The sequence below is a fragment of the Poromitra crassiceps genome (genome assembly GCF_964638095.1).
Source record: "Poromitra crassiceps genome assembly, chromosome: 4".
Lineage (NCBI taxonomy): Eukaryota > Metazoa > Chordata > Actinopteri > Beryciformes > Melamphaidae > Poromitra > Poromitra crassiceps.
In genome coordinates this window covers 14565143-14584170 of record NC_139626.1, presented here as the reverse complement: position 1 = coordinate 14584170, position 19028 = coordinate 14565143, and the positions used below count along the sequence as shown (strand labels likewise).

The 19028-nt window shown below is 45.0% G+C and overlaps 1 protein-coding gene across 1 annotated transcript; it reads left to right on the top strand.

Annotated features, from left to right (window-relative positions):
- Positions 1-334: 334 nt before the first annotated feature.
- Positions 335-18616, top strand: ubtd1b (ubiquitin domain containing 1b). The gene is made up of 4 exons (XM_083635624.1): positions 335-1070; positions 9295-9522; positions 11734-11891; positions 14509-18616. Exons 1-4 carry the CDS (start codon positions 983-985, stop codon positions 14806-14808), a joined length of 774 nt encoding a protein of 257 aa, XP_083491750.1. The 5' UTR covers positions 335-982; the 3' UTR covers positions 14809-18616.
- Positions 18617-19028: the final 412 nt, after the last annotated feature.

The window sequence follows — 19028 nt, the reverse complement described above, 5'->3', positions numbered from 1 at the left end:
GGAAGTCATCTATTTCTTTGAATGAAAAATGCAAGCAACATGTCACCACTTGTGATGCCTTCGAAGACTGTCCGAAATCTGGCGACTAAAGTTGAGTTTACACTATACCTATATCAATGGTTTACATGTAGGAGTCAACGTGTGTGTGTGTGTGTGTGTGTGTGTGTGTGTGTGTATATAGTTACATACATAGCTCTGTACTGCCTCCAGCGGGAGCTTCTCTCGCGTCACCAGGCTCTTCTCGGCGGGCGAGAACCCGATACCTCACCTCGAGCACGCGCACGCAGGCGTGAAAAGTTGTCGGTTTGTGCTAGCTATGCTCCACAGCTAGCCACTTCTCATCAACAGAGAAGGAAGTGAGTGGGGGGTTTAAGAAACAAAACAGAGAAGACACACATCGTCCAATGGTCCGAGCGGCACATTGAGGCCTGCGGGAGACTGCAGCCACCGCGGACACAGCCGCGTTCGGAAGAAAGGGGGATAATACAGAAAAGTTTGTGTTTACTATCGTTAGCTAGCTAGCCGGCCCTGTTAGCTTGTTAGCAGGGAGACTCCGCTTCCTAGTTTGGTTCTGTTTTGGACATCAAGATTTCCGACTACAGCTTCAGAGGCAAGTTGGACAATGAACTTGCTGCTAGTTACCACCTAGCTTTGAGAATAAACAAGTGTCATGTCGACATGTTGATGGCTTAATAGCATTTTACCCCTACTTACTAACGTTAGTTACGTTAATAGACACGGTAGCAAACGTTAGCCTAGTAACCACCACTGAGTGGCACTGAGTGTCATCTCTAGCCCTGTAAGCACCGACACCTCGGCGGTTTCCTCGCTGCCACTGAGTTTGTCAGACGTGCACCCTGGCCTGGATCTGCACCCCATTCTCCTAGGATCTAGCGGCTAGCCAGTCGTCTGTGGCTTCTGTGATGATGGGGCCCCTGTTCAGCTAGTGAGCCGCCTGGAGACAGCCTGCAGCCAGCTAACCATGGGAGGATGTGTCGGGAGAGAACGGGAAGACACACAGGGCCACGGTGCGTCCAGGACCGGTGGCAGGGGGCACAGGACACGTGGAGGTGAGGATGGTTTTGTGGTGGGGGGTGGGGTTCTTCACATTAACTTAACAATGACAAAACAACTCAATTTTCCTTTTAACACCAGCAGTCCCTGCTCTCCTCATGCCTCCTCACGTTGGTGGCATTGCAAAATCGTCTTGCATGTGTCATGGTTGAGAGAGACATTGGCGAATTCAATGGAAACAAGAGGAAAAAGTGCTAGTCACCCCCCCCCCCCCCCAAGCAGTAACTATCCATCAGTACATTGCATTCTCTTTTAGACCCAGTCAGTTCACCCAACAACCACTGACTCGCAGCACTAAACTCACCTACACCTATGGCACATTCCATTAGTATTGGGAACTAGGGCTATCCCAGTTGAGTGATGTCACGCCCGAGTTGGCAGCGTTCCATTAAAATAGTCTGGAAAACAGCCAGGGTTAGCGCTAGCCATTGTTGGCAATAACAGATGATAACAACCCATTTCGTGGTATTTTGCGCATATAACCACTGTAACATGTCCACAGATAGAAGTTAGACCGTACGTGTGTGTGTGTGTGTGTGTGTGTGTGTGTGTGTGTGTGTTTGTGTGTGTGTGACTGATCTACATGTATAGAGACACAAATAAGACAGACGTGCTAATAAACAGTATTTACTAAAACTTTAACTACGGTACTGTTGAAGCGCATCTTGGATTTTGAGATCGGGGCTGGTGAGGCTCCCCTGAGATCGGCGTAGGAAATCCGCGGTCAGGTGACGTCACAGACCCTGAACTTTTAACCGGGAGATTGTTAGTTCCAAATACAATTTGGAACAGGGCATTAGCAAGACACTTTCTCACCCAATAATTTCCATGGAGGTTACTTTACCTGATATCATTATTCCAGCCAGGGAACTACAGGTCACATCCATTACCTCTTTACCTTCCCCGACGATAACATTCTTCTGAAGATAAACACTGGCCGACTGCCACGTTTCGCTCTTTTACACTTGGCTTTGATAATGACAGATGGAATTTGGATTGCTGCTTAAGCACTTAGCCAGAGTAAATGTTATATTTACAAGGAGAGCAAACTGAACGACGCAGGCGCCACACAGCTGAGTTGGCAGACATACTGAATCTCTACATAGTTGCCACTCTCAGACAGTGATGCTGATGAAAACTTTTGTCACATAATTGATTAGGGCTGAACAATTTTGAAAACATATCTACCGTAATTGTGTTTTATTTTTACTGCAATGCACAATTTTGATATGATTTGCGTTATTATCATTCTCATTGTCATTGAAACACATTAAAAATTATTATTGTGTGCTATTTGCGTGGATCTGTATACCAGACAAAGATGTAGCAAGTCTGTAGAATATGATGTGTAGGCCAGGATATCTCACTCTGTAGCATGACAATATTTAATTTAAAATGGTATTTTGACACACACTTTGCCTTAAACAAATATTGTGCGTCCTGCAGTGCTATTTGAAAATTGCAGTAGGCCATATTGCGATTTCAATAAAAAATGTGATGAATTGTTCAGCCCTAGACATGATGGTTTGAAAATGGTTACTGTGAGCTACAGAGAAGCAGTTAGAGGCTCTAATGTGAGCTTACACTTGCTCAGGATTCTTAAGGTTCATCTGACAAGCAAGGGGGGCAGGAAGGGACCTGGAACTGGGGGTAACCCACCATTCAAAACAATGAGTGCAGAGTCGTGAATTTTGTAAATAAACAAGACACAGACGTGGTCTGAGCTTCGGTTTCATAGCCTGAATATTACCATAAGAGAGTGAGCCCCGTAACCCCAGCGTTGCATAGCAACAACATCGGAAGTAAGTCTAGCTTGTCCTTAAGAATGGCAAATTGCCATGAGCCTCCAAGTATCAATTAAGTACTGGTACACTTTTGGCTGTGGCGCAGGTAAGAGTGTCACATCGTCTACCAAACACTAACCAACCAAGAAGATATTATATTATATTATATAATGCGCACACACACACATACATTAGAGATTAAACAATATGAAAATTTCATATCACGATTATAGTGACCACAATTATCACAGTTATCAGTATTATCACGGTACTGTTAAAATGTGCTGAAAATATTCAAAAAGTACTACCGGTAATACACTCACGGAAATCATTTCACCAAATTTTATATTGAAAACTCAGACCCAAAAAGGACTCGCTGAAATCATTTCTCCAAGGCTGCGGGTCTGCATCTATGGTTGCCAAATTTGGTTGATGACGGGTTCACCATGTTTTTCAAAGCGATGTAATCGCGGTAACAAGTAGGGATGCACCGATCGATCGGCACGTGACCGGAAATGGCCGATTTTCACGTGATCGGCCTCGATCGGTGATCTGTTCCGGTCACTCTAAATAGCCGATTCTGTGAGCCGATTTTCACATGACGTGCGCGCACCCCAAAGCACCGAGACAGGCACCCAGCCACCACACCACACACGCCAGCATACCTTCCTCGTTGTGGATTTTTTTCACCGTCAGTGAAGTAGACAAAGCTCGCAGTTTGTCACACATGCAAGTCGAAAATAAGCCGTGGAGACAGAGGTGCGGCCGTGTGGCCGCTCGGCTGGAGTCAAGTCAGAGCGGCTCGCTTCACCTCACTGGCCCCTCTCTCTCTGCTCTCTCTCCCCGGGAAGCGGTGCTCCAGCAACCCGCCACCGCGCACAGCCGGCTTGGCGAGGTGAACGCGAGCATTTTGTCCAGTATAACCATTCCCCGACCTGCTTTTCCATTCCACATCAGCGCTGCTGCCTCAGCCTGTCAAGTCATGTGTTGTAACGTGACGTGGATACAGGAGAGACTATTTGTTTCGTATTGCAAATAGAACGACATGAGAACGACGGACATAATAATAAAAATGCATCGGACTCACAAGTGTGCAACGTTTTCTGTGCGTGACGATATTTTTTCGGATGGCAGATAAAAATACGCATACCAAACTTCGGACTGTGTGTAAACTCCGCCTGATATTCAGACTGAAGATCGTTACTGTAACTCATAAACTCATTTCCCCTCTACTCAAGAGGACTGGTCTGGAGCCAGGCTATAAACTCCTTGTCCATGGATCATTTTGATGTTCTGTTGCACCTGTTTTCTTTTGGAAAAGTAAATGCATGATAGCTGTGGGATATAGGCTATTGGATTTAATTTAATTTTTGTATTCATTGTATTTGCACAAAAAAGCTCTGTCCAGTAGCCTAACCTGGAACACTTTTATTTTGAGATGTGTTTGAGTGAGAAGGTCCTACTTCATGCAAATGATAAGAATTGTTTATTTGTTTATTTGGATCCCCATTAGATGTAAGAATTGTTCTATGAATCTTAATTTTTAAACAAAGTTACAAAAACGTTTGTGTAAGCTGTCAATTGTTGTTTTTAGAAAAAAAAATCGGAATCGGCAAAAATCGGTATCGGCAAGTCAGACTATTCAAAAATCGGAAATCGGAATCGGCCAAGAAAATGGCAATCGGTGCATCCCTAGTAACAAGATAATCATGGTACCACGGTTTTAACGATAATGAAAATTTGAAACGGTAGGGTTAACATAAGGAATTTTTTCATGCTTATAATTAAAACCAGTTATCGTTTCATTTCATTGATACATTTATGGCGCACCGCCACAACGGGATTTTGACCGCTACAACAGATGTTGATGGATTTTTTAATTTGATTCTCCCCCTCGCATCAGTGTCGGCTGTCGGCTTTTTGTTTCAATTAAAGACATCGTCACTTTAAATCTCTGGAAACGAGCAGCAGAGCTCAGCTCAGAGGCCCCTCCCTCCTTTGTGAACTCTACAGGCGAACTGACTGACAAGTGACAACGTTACGTCATCACACTCAGACACTGCCCCAATGTTTTCATTTTGTGCGATGCGCCGGTTGGCATATCATGTTAATGTCGACTGCATAGCCCTCATTCTTATGGATGCAATGAGGCTACAGTACGCCGAGGTTTGAAATAGATTTGATTGACAAAACAACTGTTATATAACACGTTTGTGATTCAATAATAGCGCTCACTATTCGTAACGTTAAACGGACTTGACTAATGTTATGACATATCTGAGAGCATGACAGGTGATGATCATCGGGTGCGTTCCTAAATCCAATCTGCCGCTCTACACTAATGAGAGTGCGGCAGAGCATGCTCTCTTTGTATGAATTAATGAACGGGTCATTCGTTTTAGAAACACATGCTACTGGCTAGCAGGTAGCTAACTGCTACACATACAAACTGCTCACTATCTGCTCTCAGCCCATCTCCTCCCTTCTCTTCTCTTCTCTTCCTCTGTGTGCGCTCTGCCACTCCGAGATAACCTTGCGTCACCAGGCTCTTCTTCTCGGGAAGAACCTGGTACGCATTACTACAGGCAGGATGTGTCCCGCCCCGTGTTCTGGTCCTGTGTTCTGGTCCGCACTGTTTTCGTTCCCCCATAGAAATGCAGCAGTAGGCAGCATAACCTCGCCAGTCGCTACGAGTTAGAGAAAATATAAGAAGCATGGACATACCAAACAAAGTATTCAAAGAAGTACTTGAAGAAACTTGCCGGTTCCATAACATTACGTCTGAACGGAACGCAAGAATTGAGCGGAATATTTTCCTGGAGTACAGCACTTTGATTCCTACGTTCCGCCCCCATACCCGGAAGTCTCGGAGCGAAGTTTTTCCATCCAGACTACTCAGAGGGTGTAGCACTCTGAATAACCGAATGCTGTATTCCAACAGCGCTCCCAATTTACGAGCAGCCCAGTTTGTGCCCAGATTGCCCGTCTGCCAGAGTGCGCTCTGGGCACTCGGAGTGACATTTACGAACGCACCCGATGATCATCACCTGTCATGCGCTCAGATAGGCTATGTCATCTGGTGTGTCGTGTGTGAGATTATTACTGGAAAATCCTTTTATTTTATGTTTTTTTAAGCGTATAGGACTCAAGCTTTGGTATACAAAACAGGCTTTATAACAATGGATGATTGTGGTTTAATAGCGCTAATTAAAAATGAAATCACTTCAAACCATTTGGAATTGCAATTATTAATGATTTGCATTGGATAGTCTATAATTAAGGGGTTCCTGTGGTCCCTGCGGTCCACCCACCACAACAACTCAAAATCCTGTGGGAAACGCTGCTCAGGCTCTTGAGAAACTGCTCGGTGGTCAGAGTAGCTCTGGGATAAGGTTCAGCACTCTGGAGTGACACACAGAGTAGCTCTGGGATAAGGTTCAGCTCAGCACTCCAGCTGTGAGTCAGTGTGTCTGCAGCATTGTATTGTGTAAAACTTCTCTTGACTGTTGGGCAATATAAGTCTCTGTGACTCACTGGCTTGCTGCTTCTGTCCTGCCGTGTGCATGGCAAGTTCCTATACCCAACAGCTTTTGTGTTCAGTTGGTGTGTCAATCCCATCCTGCCTTTTGCATTAGGGCTGGGTATCACCACTGATTTTCTGAATCGATTCCCAACTCCTGATTCAATTTCTGATTTGATTCAATTAATAATATCAATACGGATAGGGATATTTCAGTTACAATACCAATTCTGCTTGGATATGAAAGAACTTATCAGAGAACTAATGCTGTAAATTGTACAAGGAACTCTCTAACCTGGTGCATTATAAAAAATATTACCGTTTACATTACGAATTCACCATGAAGCAGTTACCGGTACATTAATGTATTTTTTATTTAACATGACGAACACATTACTGCAGTCAAAACAAGTTGTGCAACTCTACAGTCAGTGAGAGCAGTCATGTAGCGCGGGTGCTTTCTTTGATGGATATAGGCATAATATTAAAATGGATCGGGGGATTTTAGGAATCGATATAGGATCTTTTCAAATGAAGATCGGTTTGAATCGGAAAATCTATCTTTTCTTTTACCCACCCAACCCTATTTTGCAGTGAAGGAAATTAACTTTTTTGTATGTATTGTGTACAGGGCAGGCCAGAGTCGCTGGTGCATCACAGAACTGACAAGACAAATATTCAACCTTTTGTCAACCATCGGTATTTGTGGAAGTGAACAGGAGGAGCTCCAAGTGCTTCTGCTGCCTGGCTGCTAAAGTGACTGGTGCTCTGTGGGGTAAACTGTTTCAGCCAAGATATTCCTGCTGTTGCCGGTTGCTGCCTGGAAATTTCCCTCCCTGATGGGTATCAACAGGTCCTCCCTGCGAGGGCCACGCTTTCATCAGAAAGAACAAGTCACATCATGTCCCACTCAGTCTCCGGCGCCTGGCTCTTCCACCGGCCCGGGACTGGATGCACTCTGCCTGTCGCGTCCTCGTACAGAGCGCCATGCGAGAGGACGAGGTCCAGGGACTGAATGCACTCTCTAGCACATCTCCACTGCTCCCTCGGCTGTGTCTCTAGCACATCTCCACTGCTGTCTCTAGCACATCTCCACTGCTCCCTCAGCTGTGTCTCTAGCACATCTCCACTGCTCCCTCAGCTGTGTCTCTAGCACATCTCCACTGCTCCCTCGGCTGTGTCTCTAGCACATCTCCACTGCTCCCTCAGCTGTGTCTCTAGCACATCTCCACTGCCCCCTCTGCTGTCTCTAGCACATCTCCACTGCCCCCTCTGCTGTCTCTAGCACATCTCCACTGCTCCCTCAGCTGTGTCTCTAGCACATCTCCACTGCTCCCTCGGCTGTGTCTCTAGTACATCTCCACTGCCCCCTCTGCTGTCTCTAGCACATCTCCACTGCTCCCTCAGCTGTGTCTCTAGCACATCTCCACTGCTCCCTCAGCTGTGTCTCTAGCACATCTCCACTGCTCCCTCGGCTGTGTCTCTAGCACATCTCCACTGCTCCCTCAGCTGTGTCTCTAGCACATCTCCACTGCTCCCTCAGCTGTGTCTCTACCACATCTCCACTGCTCCCTCAGCTGTGTCTCTAGCACATCTCCACTGCTCCCTCAGCTGTGTCTCTAGCACATCTCCACTGCTCCCTCAGCTGTGTCTCTAGCACATCTCCACTGCTCCCTCGGCTGTGTGCAGTGAGGAAGCCCCTTGCATGGCTTCACCTGGCTTCACTCTGCTCCCAGTGCAAATCCTACACCGCCCCACATCCTCCCAATGACTCCTCTCAGGCCGCCCGCACTATAAATAATTTGTTTGAAGGAAAGACAACCTCTTGGATGCATGCTAACATCTCTCTTTTTGCTGCTCCTCTTCATTTTCCCTGGCTCCTCTCGCCCCAGTTGGCCCAGTTTGAAGCTGAAAGGTCTGTGTGACAGCCACCGCTGGGCACTGGCACCTCTGCCTCTCAGGCCTCTGGACACCTGAGCGTCGGCCTGTTTAGTACCTTTGTTGCCACAGAATGAACCTCTTCACAGCCTGCTCTCCAGTGCTTCCCCTAGGATGGAGGTGTAGCAGCAGGCCTAAAGCATTGTGACAATGTGACAATGACATTGTGAGACCCAACATGCTCTCTGCTTCCCTGTTCAGTCGCTCTCTCCTTTGCACTCTTCCTGTGTGTGTGTGTGTGTGTGTGTGTGTGTGTGTGTGTGTGTGCTGCTGTTTTTGAGCCCCTCCATACAGTAGGCTATATCTGTACTTGCGTGTTGTTTTCCGGTCCTTCCTGTCCTGGTCTCCTGCCATGCAAATCATTATTTTCACAGCAGGGTTTAGGTTGGCTCTGTCACCATACATGCTGGCTTTTCAACGTCACTCAGGCCTGATGAGGACATTCAGTCTCTGCTGTGTGTCAGTAAATAACAGACAGTAAGTCTCTGCTGTGTGTCAGTAAATAACAGACAGTAAGTCTCTGCTGTGTGTCAGTAAATAACAGACAGTAAAGGTCTTTGCACACCAAGTCAGTTTTTTTCCCCGTCTGAAATTGACACACGTAAAAAAAATGACCTCACTTGTATTAATCATCAATCCGTCAATTGAGTCCATCATTAAAGTTTTTGAAAGCGGTTACATTTTCGGTGTTTTTCGCATCAGCTGTTCGCGAGCTGTTTGAGCCGCATGTGTCTGTGTTTGGGGGAGAGAGACATCAGTCACAAACTGCACCACACTTTGAACTTAGACACTCACATCTTCAGGCGTCTCGTGAGGTTATTTGATGCCACCTGAAGCCCTATTGATGGCTCATTTCCACTAGGCCTAAACAAGCTGGACTGAAGGATAATCACACCAGAGTCATGACGCCATAACGACTTGATGACCGTAAAGACAGCACAAGTGGCTAAGTAGTGGGTCTCTTTTCGCTCTCCTCAGGACGTAACGAGCCTTTGAAGAAGGAGCGCCCCAAGTGGAAGAGCGACTACCCGATGACGGAGGGCCAGCTGCGGAGCAAGCGGGACGAGTTCTGGGACACGGCGCCAGCCTTCGAGGGCCGCAAGGAGATCTGGGACGCCCTGAAGGCCGCCGCTGTCGCCCTGGAGTGCAACGACCATGAGCTCGCCCAGGCCATCGTGGACGGAGCCAGTATCACACTGCCGCACGGTGAGGACACACAACACACACACGCATGCTGCACGCACACACACACACACACACGCATGCTGCACGCACACACACGCATGCTGCACGCACACACACACGCCACTGACCTGACTAAGTCACGCCCTGCCTCTCCCGCGTTCAACATATGAACCAACGGATTTCATCCGCCATTCCCATCTCCATTTTGTAAAATGCCTATAAAAAGAATTGTACTTGGTTAAACCAAGCAATTCAGTTATATTTAGAATCAGGAGAGACCATAAAACATTTCACTCTGGCCAAAAATAAAAATGTATTGAAATAATACATTCCCTAGCCCCTAACCTTAACCATCACATCGAAATACCTAACTCTTACCCTAACATAGACCCAATTCTAACATACCTAACCCTTAAACCCAAGTCTTAACCTTCAAACAGCCCTTTGAAGGTGTGTGAGAAAGTGAGGACCACACACACACACACACACACACACACACACACACACACACACACACACACACATATTTGATACTTTTTCCACATTACAGAAGTTTAGATGTTAATAAGAACCCACTCAGTTTAAAAATGTGTTCAAAAGTAATCAAAAAGTAAGTAAGGTAATCAGTTACATTATCTTAACACGTTCACTGCCAATGACGTATTAATACGTCAAAAATAATCCAACGGTTGACTGCCAATGACGTATTAATACGTCAAAAAAATGATTTTTTTTTTTTTGACCGTGGGATGTGCATCTAACCCTTTTACATCTCTTATATAATTATTGGAGCCACCGAACGTTTACAACCCATTCCAATGACCCACTAAGTGGCGACAGTGCCCTCCTGACTAGAGGAAGGCAAGCAAAAAGCAGCCATTCTCATGAAAATGGATGGGGGAAAACGCTTTCGTTTTCGCGCTGATTGCTGGCGATGCGGGATTGCAAATTTGCATAATAGATTACAGGTGGAACACACTTTGAAACACGCAGCATAAATATGACCAGAATCGCAAAAGCTTCTCTCAACCAAAACTCCAAGAAGCGAGCGAGTCCATCCAGACTTCCTCAAACAGCGGCCGCGCAGACAGGCAGCAGCAGCAGCAAAGCAGTGAGACTGGTGACAAGCTTGTGACGGCCGCTGCAGCCAAGAAGAACGCCCACGGAGGGAGGAGTTGGAAGCAGAGGGGGGTTTCCTGCTGTTATGGAGGAAATTACTGTTCAAAACTATTGTTTAGATGTCTGACGTCTTACTGATGCCAAAAATGAATGGTTAAAGTGACTGTTCTATCGAATTTCACAAAAAGCTGTTTATCTCGGAATAATTTTTCTGACGCTGAAACCATGCTGTATTCAACTGCTAATGCTTACATAACTACTAACTCTACAAACTAACTCTTTTAGACAGAGAAAGCACACATACTATTAGTTCTTTTGAGATATTGTGTGTTCACAAAATCTTAGCAGAAAAGAATCCTCGGGTCTTGAAAGATGAGCCAGAATCCTCAAAAAACCCCTCTGGCAGAAGCTAACTACAGTAAAAAAAAAACGTCTGGCAGTGAATGTGTTAATATTGTGATACTTGGATTACGTTACTGATAAAAAACAAACGGGTAACTAGTAATACTAACGGATCAAGTTTTTAAAGTAACCCTCCGAACCACACACACACACACACACACACACACACACACACACACACACACACACACACACACACACACACACACACAGACAGACAGCACATTCTGTATAGTTTACACAGGTCTAGGTGAACTATAGGTCAGGTGATCATTTCGAGGTCTTGAAAAGTTTGTGGGAATTGCATAAAAATATCTGTAGAAGTAAAATATGACTGCTTTGTAACATCACACAAAATCCAAATCATGTCACACAGAAATCTCCACAAAGGCACACAGACTTGGAATATAAAACACACATGGTTCACAGAACTTGCTGAACCTGGTTACATTTACTTGTACATACTGTAGGGTTCGACCAGCGTGGGCTTTTAAAAGCTGATGCCAATGATACAGATATTTTTAGACTAGTCACAGATGGCTGGTATTTTTGGTCGATACTCAATATTTTTTTAAATTTGACTATTTTCATGCCAAAACAATAGAACTATTGAGTGTTTCCCCTGAGATGTGTGGTGTTGCCAGGATGAGAAAGCATGTAAACAGCATTTAAATTGTGACGGGACATTAACGTCCCCACTCAACCCTCCAGGTACTCTGACAGAGTGTTACGACGAGCTGGGCAACCGCTACCAGCTGCCCGTCTACTGCCTGGCCCCGCCCCTCAACCTGATCTCAGAGCGCAGCGACGAAGACCCGAGTGACAGCCCCCAACCCCCCACTGCTGCCAAGAAGGAGTTCACACTCAAGGTGCTGGCCCCGCCCCTGACATTCTGCTTTTCTTTCTTGATTGACAGAAAATGAGTCCAATATCATTTTGATAACTAATAAATACTCTAGGTTTTCTGGATGCTGGTGGTAAGGTCTTCCTTAGTCTGAATCACTTTGGGGTCTGGGAACTAGTAATGGCCATTTTATACTGTATATACATGTGTGTGTGTGTATATATATATGTATATATATATATATATATATATATATATATATATATATATATATATATATACACATACATATACACACACACACGTACATGTGTATGAGCCGGAGGCATTATGGTTTTGGGTTGTCCGTCCGTCGTTCGTGAACGTTCATCACAGGAACGTCTTGACGGAATTTCGTCACATTTGGCTCAAAACGTCCACTTGGACTCGAGGATGAACTGATTACATTTTGGTGGTCAAAGTTCAACGTCACTGTGACCTCATGATCACCATTTTCTAGCTTGTTAACGCGATATCTCAGTAAGGCCTTGACGGAATTTCTTCACATTTGGCTCAAATGTCAAAGTCTGGACAGACAGGGATGTCGACTTTGAAGCAAAGTACCAATGGCACAAGGTAGCACTCACAAAACTTCAGGACAAAGGAGCTCTCAATTTCACCAATTTATTTGGCCATGTCACAAAATGCCAACGTTTCGGCCTCTCGGCCTTCTTCAGGGCATGGAGGAAAAATGGGATGTCGACTTGTTGGTACTTGTTGGTGGAGGCATATATCCACGGTCGTTCTAGTTTCTTTTAGGGATGGGCATTTCTAGCAAAAACACTATTCGAAATTCGCTGGCCAAAGTCGACTTTTAATCGAAATTCGAAAATAAAAAAAAAAATGTAAAAAAAAAAAAAATTAATTTTTTTTTTTTTTTTACATTTTTTATTTTATTTTAGTTTTTTTTAGTTTTTTTGTGTGAGTGAAATGTTGCATTGTCTCCCCTGATTCTAAATCGAAGGCTTTATTAATTAATAGAAAAAGCTTCTGCTGTGGATTTTTAGCTCAAACAAGCATTGCACCACTGAAGTAAAGAACATGTTACATGACATTGGCTGGGTTTCCCAAAAGCTTCTTTGCGCTAAGAAGCTAATTCAACCCTTCTTAAGGCCCCCTTAAGAAGCAAACGCGTTTCCCAATTGCTTCTTTACGAAGGCATGCGTTTCCCAAAAGCTTCTTAGCGCTAAGAAGCTTCTTTGACCCTTCTTAAGGCTCCCGTAAGAAGCCAACGAAGCCAACGCGTTTCCCGATTGCTTCTTAGCCTAAAATTATCTTCCAATTATCCTCCGTTAAGAAGGCTGCGTTTCCCAAAAGCTTCTTAGCGCTAAGATGATCTTTCGTTAAGAAGGTTTTGTAAGAAGGGTCTGGAGCCTTCTTAACACCTTCTTAATGACAAAACACTGGCAGATCCAGCCGCGTCAGGCAAAAGGAGATACTTGTGTCCACTGTTCCTCTTGTGTTTTTCCCTTTTTCCTTTCTTTCATGCACCCTTTAGTGTTTAAAATTAGGGAACACTTGAAAATCTCCCCTGTATGTATGGTTACTTGTGTTTTAAATGTTTTACCGTAGGCTATATTCCTCTAATCAGAATGGATTCCTTTTATAATGTTGTGGATTTATATAGCACCTTTCACAGAACCCAAGGTCGCTTAAATTCTGTAGTGTTTCTCTGTTTTGTTGTATGCTGTGTATATAAAGCAATTTGAACTGCAGTCCATGTCTGAAATAAATAATGTTTAATAAAGTTTAACATGACCATGATTAGGTGTTAACAGTGTTTCTCAACCACTGAGTCGTGGCCCACTGCTGGGCTCAGAGTGCCATCAAGTGAGCCGCTCCAGTTAAGATGCTTCTTAAGAGCCTTCTATTTTTTTTATTTTTCTCGACTGTTAAGAAGGCGTTTGGGAAACACTTCTTTGGAGCCTTCTTAACTCCTTAAGATGCTTCTTAACTCCTTAAGAAGCTTCTTAACTCTTAAGAAGCTTCTTTGTTGGGAAACTCAGCCATTGACATTTTCGAAAATAAAAAACAGTTTTGACAATGAGTGGTTCATTAAATATTTAGTAGGCTCAGGTCTGAGTGCCAAAGGGGTGCCAAAGTCACCCCCTCTCCCTCTTCATGGGATTTCATCCGCCATTAATTTTTCCATAAACCTTGCTTAAAATGCTTGTAAAAATTGTTTTACTTGCTCAAACCAAGTGATTCGACTATACTTAGAATCAGGGGAGACAATGCAACATTTCACAAAAAAAAAAAAAAAAAAAAAAAAAATTAATTTCGACTTTCAATAATAAAAGTCGACCTTGATAATAACGTTTATTCGAAAATTCGAAATTCGATGCCCATCCCTAGTTTCTTTTTATAGTTATGTATGGTATTTCATTTATAAGCATTAGTTTTGAGTAGTTTGTTGTTCTATTCTTGCAATAGCAAAACCCTGACTTGTATATTGATGTGGATTTCATCTCAAGAAGCAGGGGAGCCTTGTTTAATTACCGTATTTGCCACAAACAAGTAGCTGCTTGCCGGGTGTTTATAGTGGCCCCTGCTGGTCGTCCAGGCAGGCAGCACCAGTTAATTCCTCCACTTGTCCTCTGCAGGTCCGTCTGTCCACGGGGAAGGACCTGCGCCTCAGCGCCAGCATGGCCGACACCATCGGTCAGCTGAAGAAGCAGCTCCAGGTGCAGGAGGACATCGACTCCACCCACCAGCGCTGGTTCTTCTCCGGCAAGCTGCTGACGGACAAGACCCGGCTCCAGGACACCAAGATCCAGAAGGACTTTGTCATCCAGGTCATCGTCAACCCGCAGGCCCCCCCCGCACCCCTGCCTTCGCCCACCGCATCACCAACCGACACCTCCACCACCACCACCACCACCACCACCGCCCCCTCCGACTGACCCGGGGAGGGGGGGAGCGAGGTGCGGTGGAACACCCAAGGACCAGAGGCGCCTCCCCACTGCTGGATAATTTATGCTTTTTAAAGAACACCCTCTGGGGTTTAAATGGGTTTAAAGTGGAACTGTGGAGGTACAAAAACACTTAACGAGCAAAAACATAAGGGAGGAACTCAAAGAGTGCTGCTTTCTTTTCAGCTACCGTTAAAAAGAGTGTCATTTTCCTTTTGTTTGTTTTTTTTGGGGGGGGGGGGGGGGTGACTCTCTCAAAGGTCCGTCTATAGACACAGTGGATCTAGGGATGAAACGATGATTCACATTACCGGGTTAATGATAAACTGTGAGATAAAATTCCTGACGGTTAGTATTACTGTTTCAATTTTTAATTCTCATTAAAACCGTGTTACCGTGATAACAGTGCTTTCAAAAACACGGTAAATCCTGTTCATCATCAACCAAAGTTAGCAACAGTCTCCCAGATGCAGGTGTGCAGCCTTGGTGAAATGATTTCAGTGTGTGTATCAGTACTTTTTGAAATGTTAACATTACCGCGGTAATACTGATACCCGCGAGAATTTTGGTCACTATAATTGTGATATGAAATGTTCATACTGTTTCATCTTGGATGCTGCCCAGATGGGACTAGTTCTCTCTGAGGGTTCATCCAACGCCCACCCCTCTCCACCCAACCCAAGTAAAAGCAGGTCACATGGGATGTATCAGAGTGCCTCTGCCCTGAGGAGTTTGCGTTGGTTGTAAAGCATATCTCTACTCTGAATACGATGTATGGAGAGGTGGAGAGATAGAGAGAAATGGCGACCAGGCCGCGTGTGTGTGTGTGCGCGTGTGAGTGAGAGAGAGAGAGAGAGAGATGTGTGTCATTAGGGTTACCAACTGTCCCGCATTAGCCGGGACACCCCGTATTTGGGTCAAAAGTGGTTCATCCCGTACAGGACGTCACTTGTCCCGTGTAAAGGGAATTTGCATGAAAGGAGTTATAAAAATAGTGGATGTAATGCTCACATCACTGGCAAGTGCTTTCAGTTCTCAGAGCTTGTCCAACTGTAGTCTGCTTTTAATTAACGTTATCGTCGTGAATGTAACAGTTCTTTGTTAATCACATAAGGTAGGTTATATAACCTACACATCAATTTTACCCCCCCCCCCCCCCCCAATTTTCTCCCCAATTGTACTTGGCCAATTCCCCCCCCCTGCTGCCCCGGTCGCTGCTCCACCCTCTGCCAATCTGGGGAGTGCCGTGGACTAGCACCATGCTTCCTCCCACACATGCGCAGTTGCCAACCGCTTCTTTTCACCGGACTGTGTGGGGAGCTTCACCGGTAGGACCACGCTATTCCCACCAGTTCCCTTCTGCCCTGACCCACCAGAGGAGGTGCTAGTGCAGCGACCAGGACACACAACCCTAATCTGGCTTCCCACCCGCAGACACAGCCGATCGTGCCTGTATGGACGCCCGACCAAGCCGGAGGTAACACGGGGGCGTGACCCTCGTGAATAAGGTCTGGTTAACAAAAGTTTATGGGAGTGGTAATTTGTGTTCAGCAGGATAATCTTCACAAACGTGAATTATTTTTATGACTTTTGAAGCGTTTTATGAAAATCATGTTAAAAAAAGACATTTACATTTCAAAAGTCAAACGTTTGTGAAGATGATCCTACTGAACACAAATTACCACTCCCATAAACTTTTGTTGAGCACAGACCTTATTTCATGCATTTAAGTGAAATCCCCATTCTAAAACATTCACTTTCCCCCTGAAGATCCAACATGCTACTTCCTGACTCGTTCCTGCGGTGCTCTTTTGCTGGATAACGGAAACACTGAAAATGTAGCGATTGATTTTGGCTGCGACACAGGTCACAGGTGTGCCGAGTCTGACAACGTCAAGGACACAGGTCACAGGTGTGCCGAGTCTGACAACGTGAAGGACACAGGTCACAGGTGTGCCGAGTCTGACAACGTGAAGGACACAGGTCACAGGTGTGCCGAGTCTGACAACGTGAAGGACACAGGTGTGCCGAGTCTGACAACGTGAAGGACACAGGTGTGCCGAGTCTGACAACGTGAAGGACACAGGTGTGCCGAGTCTGACAACGTGAAGGACACAGGTGTGCCGAGTCTGACAACGTGAAGGACACAGGTGTGCCGAGTCTGACAACGTGAAGGACACAGGTGTGCCGAGTCTGACAACGTGAAGGACACAGGTGTGCCGAGTCTTGACAACGTGAAGGTCACAGGTCACAGGTGTGCCGAGTCTGACAACGTGAAGGACACAGGTCACAGGTGTGCTGAGTCTGACAACGTGAAGGTCACAGGTCACAGGTGTGCCGAGTCTGACAACGTGAAGGACACAGGTCACAGGTGTGCCGAGTCTGACAACGTGAAGGACACAGGTGTGCCGAGTCTGACAACGTGAAGGACACAGGTGTGCCGAGTCTGACAACGTGAAGGTCACAGGTCACAGGTGTGCCGAGTCTGACAACGTGAAGGAGTTGAATAGTGTCATTTTGCGTGTTGTCCATGTACATGTAGTCAAGTGCAAATTTTCATAGATCCTGTTTTTCCATTTTGGGGGGAGAGCACAGGTGCTGTCCACGGTACTGAGGGGGAGTGAGAATGAGAGCCCACGTGTGTAAGAGAGAAAAGCGTTTGATGCAGTGGGTGTGTCATCGTGTAACAAATGGGCATCATAGGCCTATTAGACTATTACTATTATTATTTTTTACTTTCTGTACCGTTTTCCTGGGATGTAGTGTTGGCAACCCTACTGTATGTGTGAGAGAGAGAGAGATGTGTGTGTGTTGGTGGCAAGGGGGGTTGTGGGGTTGTGGTCACCACCCCTTCTAAAGCCTCTCCACTTTCAGCAAATTGAAGACCCCAAAAAACTCAAATCTGACATCTTTATTAGAACATTTTACAAATTGAAAATCACATACAAAACACAAATATACATAAATAATTAAAGACAAAATATTGTGTTGGAACAGTTGAAAACAACATGGAAGTGCGGTGGTCTGCGCGCACTCTGAAGCGGTACACGCAGGTGTGCTGCTGGTGGCCCCCCCGGTTGGAGAGAACCTGCACCTCCATGAGACTATTATCATTTTTTTTTTTTTTTCTTTCACTGAGGAAACAATGTAAACCCAGCTTTTTTGCACAGATTATTACTATACTTTTGTGGTAGTTTGTGTGCCTTTGACAAGACAAACAACAAAAAAGGGTTAATATCCTGGAAGATGCTAGATTTACTGCTAGGCTAAGCCTTCTGTCTGTTTTTAGATTCAGGAACTCTTAGATCAATCAACTAGAACTGCTGCCTTTTTAATGATTTCATCTTCTTACATGGAGAAAACGGTGTGTGTGTGTGTTTGTGCGCGCGTGCGTGTTTTAGGGCAAGAGTGACATTTATTTGACCCATTGGGTAACATTCAGCTGGACTCTTATGTAGCTCGCACAGACTGTTTTCTGGCTGGCGTACAGCTGGGTTGTTTTGCAGTAAACCCGTTATAAGCTATCAAATCATTGTTTAGGAGACAACAAACGCATCTTACACGTATTTGGCTGTGGAGTTATTTGGGCACAGTTGCTGAAATCATGATTTCACTGTTTTGGCTCGACCAATCGCCTCGGGGAAGATTTTAGATGGATTTGGCTCCCGCTGGTCAATTTTGACTGTGGCTTACAAGAGACAAGATGACGCCCACGGATTATTTGACAGTTGGTGTGTTCATTTATATGCTGATTTAATTTTCAATCATGTTTTTAAACTGTTGAATAAAATCAAAACTATTGTAAGAAAGAGAAGCTTGATCTTCCTCCTTTGGATGCATGAAGGCAGAAAGGCTGGCACACAGATACTACAGTTGATTACATAACCCAACATATGCAAGTCAGCATCTGGCAGTTCCTAAATGCTGGACCCATACTAGGGCTGTCACTTTTCATTCGAAATTTGAATTCAACTTCGAATGTGGGGGAGGAGGGCATGTTCGAATGTATAATTGACCTGTTCGATTTTTTTTTTATTTTTTTATTTTTATTGAACCAAAATTAACCAACTGCTGCTTGCTGGTAATGTTAATCCCATGTCAGAAAAAGTCTCCAGATTTGTCGCGTTAGTCTCTTCTGAGAAAGATTGTCTCCAGGGTCTGAAAAGTTGTCTCGAGTTGGATGCAGCCAAGTTTGTGAGGCAGTGTTGTGA

Excerpts from the sequence above, each read along its gene's own strand:
- ubtd1b (XM_083635624.1), top strand. The coding sequence starts at position 983 with ATGGGAGGATGTGTCGGGAGAGAACGGGAAGACACACAGGGCCACGGT. Across the intron at positions 9,523-11,733 it reads CAGTATCACACTGCCGCACG|GTACTCTGACAGAGTGTTAC; the intron begins GTGAGGACACAC and ends TCAACCCTCCAG. Across the intron at positions 11,892-14,508 it reads AGAAGGAGTTCACACTCAAG|GTCCGTCTGTCCACGGGGAA; the intron begins GTGCTGGCCCCG and ends TGTCCTCTGCAG.